Source organism: Wasmannia auropunctata, unplaced genomic scaffold, assembly GCF_000956235.1.
Source record: "Wasmannia auropunctata unplaced genomic scaffold, wasmannia.A_1.0 LD336099.1, whole genome shotgun sequence".
Taxonomy (NCBI): Eukaryota; Metazoa; Arthropoda; class Insecta; order Hymenoptera; family Formicidae; genus Wasmannia; species Wasmannia auropunctata.
In genome coordinates, this window is record NW_012026791.1 from 438,885 (window position 1) to 449,797 (window position 10,913).

Consider the following 10,913-nt stretch of genomic DNA (forward strand, 5'->3'; position numbering starts at 1 on the left):
AAGGCATCCCCGCTTCGATCTTTTAAACAGTTTTTCTCTTCTCTTTGGAGCAATTTCTTCATTGGCGCATCCAGCTCTACAGTTACACGTTCGTCATGACAGATCGAACCTTTGATCGAATCTGCAAATGTAAATTGATAACGTTCGATCATATGCGCGTGCGCTATACACTTCCCCGAGATCGATTTCCATTCTGAGCGAGCAGAGATTTACTTGGCACGATAAATTCCTCGCTCACGGTCCAAGGTCGTGATTGTGTAACGTTATTGCTCTCTAGAGCAGACTGTGTAACGTGCAACACGCTCGTAAATCGCAATTGTCTCCCTGGCTCTTTTCACGAATGGCGACGAAATATTCCTCCCCCCCTCCCCCCTCCGAATAAAAAGTTGCGAGTGCATTTCTCGCTGCGAGCGACGATTTCGGGATCTCTTCATCTTGCGTTTTTAACGGTTGCGCGGAAAATCGTTATTATTGTTACCGCGCGATCATTGCGATCGAGATTGTGCCGTATAAGGATCTTTTCGACGACGTTTCAACACTTCCCGATTGTACACGCGGAAGGTCACGACGCGACCGGTCAAACGGAATTACCTGCCGCGCCAGGATAATTTTGGATCGCCGCCGCGCGCGATGCACCTGTTGCGGGACCAGGCAAGGTCGCACGAGTACCACGATTGTGCAATTCTCGCAGCTCCGCGTGTCTAAAACGGCCGCCGCGCGATCGACTGCATTCGGCAAACCGCCCGGGCCCTGCTCCCCGCGCCCTTCTCTTTTGCGGATGCAGTTGCACCCGTGGTGCCGCAGTTGCCGCTGGGTTAATCACGAGGAATAATCGATGTCGACAACGCCGCTGCACTGCGGGCCCCGCCGCTCTCTCGTCGACTCTCTTCGGCAGAAGACAAGTTTCAAAGTGCATCCGCGAACACAATTTTCCTTCGGCAATCTCAGGCGTCGTTTTTACGCGTCAGCCGATCGTGCTCTCGGTCATCGGTGGTGGTTGAATATCTTAAAAAAAGAGTAGTAGTTCAGTATCAGAGTAAATCGGTAGTTGAATTAGATAAATTTCGAGATTATGGTGCGATATCGCGTAATTAGTGTATCCATAATATGCATATCGGCGTTGGGCGCATCTCTAAAACGTTTGAAACTAGTGCAATTAATGCAATAAGATGTTTTCTCAAACTTGCAGTGTGAAAATCAATTCCAATTTTGAGATATTTCTGGGGATTCGAGCAACCGATGTCTCTCATTCCCTGCGGCTCTTGGAGGATAAAAGTACAAGTGTCTTGGATTCTTGGAACAAAGGGCATTTGTTGTTCCCTTCCAACTCCAAACCGCAGAAATGAGATCGATTGCTCCAATTTCGCGATACCGATCGTAACGCCTGATATATAGATTCCGGGATGAATCGTGCAAAAAGACAATAGGATCATTCGGGTCGAATCGAGATTGGTACCGAAAACAAATGTACATTTATTATACGTGAATAGGATAATAGTCTCACAATTATACGTGATCTCATATTATCGTGAGAGCGCATGTGATTGGAAAATAATCGACGACAGATAATCGTCTTGTTTATCGCGTGGTACCTACCTCCCCTTTCCGATACTAAATCAGTCCCAGCAGAGAAACGATGCAATCTGAAATCACGAATTCGTAAATTGTTTAAGAGTTTACAGTGTTTACACGATCAAAAAAATAAAAACCATACGTTCAATAATTTATGTCGGTGAATTATATTTTGTGACGATATGCAAGAAGGATAATTAAAATTGCGACTGGATCTCAGAATACATTAATGTTTATAATGTATGATTATATGTTATAATTTTACATGCGGTGCAGTGATTATTTATATTAACCAGCTCTTAACTTTTTCGAAATATAGCAAGAAAATATTTTTTTTTATTGATCTTTGATTAATCTTAACGGATCATTTCGGGAGCGTGAATTAACAATAAATTCGAAACTAACGAGATTGTTCCTCTCTAATTTGAAAGTTATCGTGACATCGGTGACTCGTAAATGTCCTTGGAACGCACCGGCGGCGTCTATGAAAGGATTAACTGTCTAAAAGCATCGAGAGAAGATGTACCGACTCCGTCAGTGTGCATTAACGGATCACGTTAGCACGACGACGAGGAGACGCGTCTCGACGCCGCGCCGCGCGCCGGTGCGTCGTGGCACCGGGGACAGTGTGGCTGCTATTATTAGCAGCGTCGTCCTCTTCTCGTTTCGCGTTTCGAGAGGAAAATAGCATCAGCTGACATCCTTCTGAACGACACGGCGCGCCCGAGAAAAACTCTTTAACTCATTGTCGTTGTTTTTATTGTTGCGTCTTGAAGAAATTCGTTAAGAATTTTTGGTTCTACTTAAATTTATCGAGCATAACAGAGTCGCAATTTTCATTGCTTTCAAGCTTTTTTTTTTAAAATTATGTCGTGGAATAAAGAACTAATTACACGTCAGAGATAATCGCGTGACTGGAACGTTATTACATAAGTGTTTACATTTTTTTTACACCAACACACGTACACACACGCATGCGTGTGCGTGTGCGCGCGCGAGCGACTAACGACAGATTTAGTATTGCTATTTATTTGAGACAGTATTTCACTATTAATATCAGAAAAGAGATTGCAATTTTATTGCAACTTGATATACGAGAAAGGGTAAATTGGAAAAGGGAGATAGACTGTGCGAAGATTATAACGAGTAAAAAGAGCATGAGAGCGAGCGGAGCGGAAGCGAGCCAATACGAGATTACAGGGCAGTTGGGGCTCGTGCCAGATGCGCGTTTACACGGGCCCTGAATACTGTAAATGCACTATCTGGTACGACATCTCTTCTGTCGCCGCCATCAGCTATTGTGTGACAGGACGTCATCTTTTTAGCGCTACAAGAGATAAATGTGTATTAAAAATCGACATCGATACCAGACTGGTATCAATCGTCGCGAGCGAGAGAATGACATTAGGAAGTTTACGTGTCGTCTCTTTCAGATCATTCCAAAACTTACAAAGGGATGATTATATATCGTGCATACCTCGATGTACATTATATAATATAACGTTTTCGTTAAAATTTCGTTTTTTTTTTACACAGAATCTTCAGGACTTTTTATTAGTATCTAACAATCTCCTGAATTCGAGAGAAAATTTAAATCAGAGAAAAGATCCCTGAATTTTTTTTAGCAATTTTAGATTCGCGTTGCGTTAATATTTTATAATGAAATTTAATCAAGAATTTTTCATTTTAATAAAAAATGTAAACAAATATTAGCGATTTTTAATTTTTTACAATTCAATTATTCATCTCTGGTTTAAATATTCTTTTAATGAGAATAATAGACAACCTTATGATAGAACTCGTATACGAATTATTTTACACTTTCTGTAACTCTGTAAAGTAGATCATAGAAAAGTAGTACATCCACACTATTCTTTTTCGCTCTAAAGTTTCGCTCTAAGTTTATTTTTCTCTATTTGAAGTATATAATTATTACAATTACAATGTACACAGCGAAATATGCGTCGTAATGTTAAGAACATTATTCACAAGTGTTTTTTTAAAGATAAATATTAATTCAATTAATCTTCATGTATTTCTAAAGTATTAAGTTGCGCTAGCGCATCGGTAATTTTTATTTTCAGAATCTCAAATTTGTTTAATGTTCCTACAATAATTGACGATAGATAATAATAGATAATATTGTTGACGTGTTTGTTACGTAAAAAACTTGGGACAATTGATGAATGTGTAATATCAATTTCTACAGTGTGAAATCGTTCGGTATAATCGATTCTGTATAGAGGAGCATTCTACAGGAAATTCTGTTCGAAACCGCACAATATGTGTATGTGCTGCAATAAATACATTCTGCTAAAAAATAACTGTTATTGCCGCTTTTCATCCTATTTTTTCTTTTTTATTCCGAGATATGATATCTTGTGGCGAAAAGGAATTTGACGAATGCATTAATAAATGTTTTTCTTTTTCCTTTTAATGCGATGTCATCGGCAATGACAGTTCTCTATAAATAAATGTATAATGGCATTCGACAGTTCGTGACGGGGGATTTGTTAATGGAGGAGTGCTTGTTGCATATTTGTTTCATGTAACAAGGCTTTGCGTTTATGTACGTGGCAATTATTTATATGCACACATAAATATACACACGCATTGCTTTATACATAGTACATAGAATCATATGTTGTATCAAATGGCAATAAAAATCATCTGATGCGTTCTTCATTTAATTTCACCAGCGCCTTTATTAGCGATTAATTTAGTGTTTTAGTATAGATAGAAAAATAAATTATATAGTTTTGAACAAGTTCTCTTTCCTGTATTATCCAGATGACATAAAAAGAAACATTTTCTCAGTATCAGAATTATTTATTAATATATTGAATTGTTTTTATTTTCATAAATATTAGTATTAATTAATACGTAAGAATCTATCTATTCTTAGACAGATATTAGTTCAAAATTAATTTAGTTACAAAGTCATATATATATTTGATATACAAACATTTTATAACTTGAAAGTATGTGCAAGAAAATAACACATTGACTCCAATATATCATAGAAGTGATAGAATCTTGTGTGTCAACATATTAAATATATTTGATTTGATTGTCAAATCATATTGATAACGCTTATAAAATGCATTTTGCGTAACTCGTGATGCTAATGTATCACGGCGTCAGAAATGCCTAGCCATCTGAATTTACAGGGGCACATATACATACATGTATTTTGAATATACATATGTATCTATCTATCTATCTATCTATCTATATATATATATATGAGCCGTTATCCCTGCAAGTTCAGATGGCTAGGCATTTCTGAACACATATATAAAATCCAAATTTCACGTGGCTTGTGTGAGAGACGAGAGGGAAAATGCGCGAATACCAAAAAGAGAATACTCGCGGCGCACGAGATTTTCCTATCGATTGACCTTGCCTTTGTCGAATCTCTGCCTCTGTCTAAGAAATACTCCGCTCTTACAAGAGTCAATGATTTTTAGCCAAGTTTAAATTTACGTTTACAGTCTGGCTTTACCTCCCTCTTCCTCTTCTTTTCGTCTTAATCTAAATGTAAAAAAAACTTCAAAAAGTACCGTGCACTTCTAATCTACCTAGGTAACTTAGTTAAATTCGTTACATATGCCGCAGCAATATATAAATCGTCTATTAAAATGTCTACTCAAAATTACAAAAATAAAAAATTGTCGATATTTAATTTCCATTTTTCATTTTCATCGAATTTTAAAATTGTGTACAAGTACGCAAATATGTTTTTAAAGTGATTTTCCAAAAATTCTATGTTTCTACCTATATCCGAAGCACATCTACTTCTTTTTCAGATAATATTTTCGCTTAAATATTTACTTTGAAGTAGTTAAAAAGAAATTTTGCTCCAATTAGCAATTTGACAGCTCGTTGAGCGATTTTACTTCTTTTTGTATCTACGAACCTATCAAATATGATCGATAACACAGATAAGATGAATGAAAATAGATGAAGTAAAAAAACAAGCGCTCGCTCTCTCTCACCCCCCCCTTCCCCCCTCTCTCTTTAACTAAAGTTATTAAACTCTTTTTATTTTATAAGCGTTATCAATATGATTGACAATCAAATCAGATATATTTAATATGTTGATACACAAGAATATCATTGATACGTTGAAACAAGAATTTTATCACTTGTGATGTATTGGAGTCAATGTGTTATTATTGTTTTGCATATACTTGCAAGTTTTTTATTAAAACGCAACTTCAAATAATTATTATACTGTACTAATGTTTAAAAATAATTCTGCGAAGCATTAATTTTCGATGTGTATATACATCATAATGAAGATGGAACGGGAAAATGACACGAAGATGAAAATCAACAGTCGAGCTTGAAGAGCTGGGAGTATTTTGATGGACTTTTCGGTTCAACAGATACATCTTTCTTAATCATTTTAAAGGAAAGGATTTTCTATATATATATGTATATATATATATGTATATAGCAATCGGCATGTTGGCAGTGTGGTTAGCTGGTTGTGTGGTCAATCTATATACACGACCGCTATCGGCACTGCAATTATGACGGTCGCAAATCTGCTGCTACCAGGAGAAGCATTAATTGACGACCTCGAAAGTTTCTTGGAACATGAATAGAAAAACTGTATGAATGTAAGGTTAATCTTAGGTGATATTAGTTCAAAAGCGTAATGTGTTAGGTCGCGTCAGAATGTATCGTATCTCGTAGGGTATCTCAAGTGCCCAAGGCACTGTACAGAACGACGTAAACGATGTACAACTGAAACTGACTTAGTTTTTCATTTTACTTTCAGATCAGCCTACGTGTCTTTCGGAGGTCTGCTGATGAGGTTACAAGGCGATGCGAACAATCTTCACGGCTTCGAGATAGATCAACATATGTACTTGCTAATGAAGAAACTTGCATTTTGATATTTTCATTGTCAATTCGTCACACAGTTCAACACGGACACAAATCATTTAAAAGTACCTTCAACAAATAAAACTATCAAAATGAAGAAACTCTTTTCATGTTTTAATATATATATTAACACTTTAATCAAATGTTGATTCACTTTTTTTTATAATAATATGGATTTTACTGTACATGAAATTTTTTTTACCTTAAAAATATTTATTCGGGAGATTCATGCATAAAGATTTTTTACGTTCAAAGTTATCAAATAATCTCTTACTACTGCCATGATTACCACTAGGAAATTAAGGGAAATAAAATTATTTTTTATGCTGAATTCCTTTTTTATTTATCAACTCCCATCGAGCCAACTCCTCATTATTTACAGCTCATCATCGATCGTAGATCGTTAAATGTGGTGGAGTAGTATAACAATTTGAATAGAATAACAATCGGGTAAATGAAATCATTCTTAAGTGGAAAGGTTGTATTATATAAATCATTAAAAATTAATATTTTTGTCGAATCAGAAGTTTGAAAAATAAAATACAATTAATGAAAATTTCTAATAAGAGTACTTGTCGATAATGTATTTTTTAATGAGAAACAAGACTGATCTTTTCATTTAAAATTTAATCGCGTTGATCATGTAGTTGGGGTTACATAGGAGAAGCAATGCAAATCTTGGACGTTGACCAAATCGCCATCAAAGTGCATCACCAAGTGCGCCATTAAGAAACAAAAATAGGAACCAGGTATTGCATACACTTTTCTGTTTGTCCACGTGTTCGTATATATGCTCCTGTAAATACACATATATTCCACACGCGCGCCTTGTAATTAGCCAACCGACACTCGGTACACTGTCGGGATAGCGATTTTTCTTTGATATAGTCTTTCAATTTTCGATCGATTTTATTTTGTGTTGAGCAAATAAAAAATTTGTTGCATAATATATACAAGATGTAAAATCAATCCCCTTGAAAATATGTGGTACTGATGAGAGTACGTTGCAATAAAAAAAAAAGAATATAAATGTTTCTTCAGAAAACCAATTTTATGAAAAAAAAAGGAGTAGATATGCCACGATATTGGAGCGTGTATTGTGCACAATTATTTTAATTAAATTTTTTTTGCACTCCTAATCTGTGCGGTCGAAATGAAACGAGATATATTAATTGGATGTAAAAGGATTAAATGAAATGGGCGGGGGGGGTGATCTTGACAAACATCAACGTACATCGCGACAAGCGGGCGAGAGATGCGACTTGGCCGACGTCTAATTCACGTAATTAAAGTCGAGGTATTCCTGACCTTGTGTTAGCGCGCGTTTGTAATGCTGTGCCCTCGCGCGCGCGATGCAATGGAGGTGTGCGAGCGACAACGCGTGGGCCGAGAACGCATCTCAAATGGCGGACGTCGCGTGCGATATTGCGTAACATTCACGACCGTGCGCAAGATGGCCGGTGCTTAATAAGGGTCCGATCCTAAATAGATTGGCCCAATGACATATAATTCGCTCTCGTCTGCCCGCTGTTGCATAATGCATCTTGCGTTCGCGAGTGAGAAATCGATGTCTCGATTCAATTTCCGTAACATCGAGTGCCATTTTGGCAAATATGTTAAATAACAAATGCCTTTTCCTTATCTCTTAGTTCTATCGTTTAATAAAATCTTTGCGTATAAAACAAAAACTTCTTTCATTAATGGCTATCTTAAGCGTATATGTATATATATATATAATATATATATATATAAAGTGAAAAGGCTGTGTGAACCGCTTTGTTTCCGCTTGTACACGTACAAGCTTATTTACATGTTACTTTATGTTTAATCAATACGTATTCAGTTTCGTAGTGATGATAACGCGTAAGCATTGATCAAACGACGTGCAAACGGCGAGTCCTTGCTTGTCCGGGCTCCAATCCAAAGAGCTGATAGGCTGCGTCGAGAGCGTACAGTTCTGCAGCAAACTGACATTGCCCGTAACTCCTCGCTCGATTCCGTCGGCGTCCGTAGTTTTCCTCTTCTCTGGATAATCGCTGAAAAAAAAAACAATCGATTTTCAAGAATTCTTAAGGTGCCTTTTCATGCTGACGCTCGACGCTCATTTTTGGCGTCAAAATTACGTGATCATAGTTGGCTTGCACGAAAAGCGGCAATATCAAGTTTAACGTCAATCCTATAATTCGTATATCTAAAATGTTCCGAACAAAATAACAACAGCCTTTAACGCTAAAGCTGAGAAAATCCAGCTTCTTTTTTTGACGCTAACGTCAAAGTCGAAGTCACACGTGATTACCAAAAATTCAACATGTTGATTTCTTTACGTCTTACTGAGTTTTGATTAAGCTTTTCTGTGTGCCGTGGCTTTAACGCTAAAACGAGCGTCTCATGAATTTGCACCTTTACTAGATGTAACGTGTAACTGTGTTATAGAAAAACATGAACACGCGCGCGTGTGTATTTTATATATATATATGTATTTACTATTTCCAAAGACAGATTGATCCTTCACCGCCGCATGTGGCGAACAATTCACGATTCTGCGGCAAATGCTTACCCAGCCATATCGTTGACTTGTGTGCCTGAAATCATACATGCATTCGACATATTATAAATACTTATTTGCGCAGAAAGATTATAATACATGTCAATTTTCATTAAAGCAATACCTTTTCGACAAGGTAAGCAAAACCTTTCTTGGGATGCTGGGTCTTTAAGTCAAAGAGATAGAATTTGGACTCCAGCGTAGTGGCAACCAGCTTATTCATGGGGATGTCCTTTCTGTCGAATTCAAGACCGCAAACTCCGTTTTTCAAATTGCTCTCCCATCTCAGTGACATCGCTCTCAGGTCGAACATTTTAACATCTCCATTATCATAGCCCGCTGCTACCACTCTCTCCTCGGAATTGTAAGAATTGCCGAATCCAACCGACCAACAGTCCCGACGGCTCTCCCCCTCCTTGGGCTCCATGACAGCGACCGGTCGACTCTTTTGCCTGGGATCCCATACTTTTACACTTCCGTCTCTGGATCCAGTCACCAGTTCCGGCGCTCCGCATCCCACACTAGCACCCGCCACTCCGTCAATGGCATTTATAATCTGCGTGTGGGCATTAGCCGAGTAAACTGGTATCAAAGGATCCTCCAGATTGTAGATATTTAATTTGCCCTGTAAAAATTTTTCCCCTTCATAATTCATGAATCAAAATTGGACATCGCATAAAACATTTTGATGAATGTGAATACCGAGCGTAACAAGGATCTTACACGTGAGATGTTAAAATAAGAGAGACCTTAAAACCTCATTAGTAGCCAAGTATGTTAAATGTATAATGTATGTTAAAATAAGAGAGACCTTAAAACCTCATTAGTAGCCAAGTATGTTAAATGTATAATGTATGTTAAAATAAAAGAGACCTTAAAACCTCGTCAATAGCCAAGTATGTTAAATGTATAATGTACGTTAAAATAAGAGAGACCTTAAAATCTCATTAGTAGCCAAGTATGTTAAATGTATAATGTACGTTAAAATAAGAGAGACCTTAAAATCACCAGTAGCCAAGTATCGATCGCGAAGACTGGAAGCCTTGAATGTTCCACACTTCATCTGACTGGACCTCTCTATATCCTTGACGAGCTTCAACTCGCCACCGGACACCTCGTAAATCTGTATGATACCGGTGCCGCGAGGTCGAGCACCCATAACCACGAACTTCGCGCTGCACGGTATCCATTTTGCGTCGAACAGCGAATAATCCACCGATTTCTCGACGTGGCAGATTATCTGCGGCTTCGAAAGCTTATCCATATTTGAGGCCAGGGTGATATTCTCTCCTCGACTTTAATACCGCCGAGAAAGTTCGTCCCGACTCCGACGGCATTTAGATCGCTTTACGAGTAACTATAAACAAACTTGTACGCCATCTAGAAATCGTCGTTTCAATCGGAACTCGGAAATGCTCATTTCTACCAAGTAGATTAACTTTAATCACGGTTTTATTTTACTTTTCATCTTGTTCTAATTCTTAAGAGTAGAAAAAGATACAAAGTAAGTCAAACCTGGATCAAAGTTAATCTACCTTGGTAGAAATCGACAAAAAGAGAGACAACTGTCACTGGAGCAGCATGCACCCCGCGAGTGTCGCGGTCGTCGCGGAGAGGTTGGTGGTGGTGCGCGCCCTTAACCGCTCGCGCGCGAAGCGCGAATGACAACATGTATGTACACTCGCTCACTGAAAGGTTGCGACACTTTCTTTTTTATAGATTTCAAAACGCATTAATATTTTGCAAATGCGGACCACGATTGGTGTTATACTGCTTTTAAACTAAAGATAGTACATCGTGGTTTGCATTTGCAAAATATTAGTTATCTATAAAATATATATTACGTATATTAAATATAAATTAGAAACCTATAAAAAAAAAGTAGTACGCAACCTTTTAG

The 10,913-nt window shown here is 37.6% G+C and overlaps 2 protein-coding genes across 6 annotated transcripts in view; one reads left to right on the forward strand and one right to left on the reverse strand.

The window, feature by feature from the left end:
* Positions 1-6,799, forward strand: part of LOC105462067 (DNA-directed RNA polymerases I, II, and III subunit RPABC3) — a 56,121-nt gene extending 49,322 nt beyond the window's left edge. For all 4 annotated transcript variants that reach the window (XM_011708595.1, XM_011708606.1, XM_011708613.1 and 1 more), the window contains one exon: positions 6,362-6,799. In XM_011708595.1, coding sequence (XP_011706897.1) covers positions 6,362-6,479 — 118 coding nt within the window. In that variant the 3' untranslated portion in view covers positions 6,480-6,799. The remainder of the gene's footprint in view (positions 1-6,361) is intronic.
* A 716-nt stretch (positions 6,800-7,515) lies between these two features.
* Positions 7,516-10,625, reverse strand: LOC105462106 (WD repeat-containing protein 92). Of its 2 annotated transcripts, XM_011708649.1 has the most exons (5): positions 10,529-10,625; positions 10,011-10,393; positions 9,138-9,638; positions 8,953-9,050; positions 7,516-8,504 (listed from the first exon to the last, which is right to left on the reverse strand). In XM_011708649.1, exons 2-5 carry the CDS (start codon positions 10,275-10,277, stop codon positions 8,297-8,299), a joined length of 1,074 nt encoding a protein of 357 aa, XP_011706951.1. In that variant the 5' UTR covers positions 10,278-10,393; positions 10,529-10,625; the 3' UTR covers positions 7,516-8,296. The 2 variants fall into 2 exon arrangements, with proteins under 2 accessions (XP_011706951.1, XP_011706944.1); XM_011708642.1 differs by having other exon boundaries at positions 10,011-10,625.
* Between the last annotated feature and the right edge of the window lie 288 nt (positions 10,626-10,913).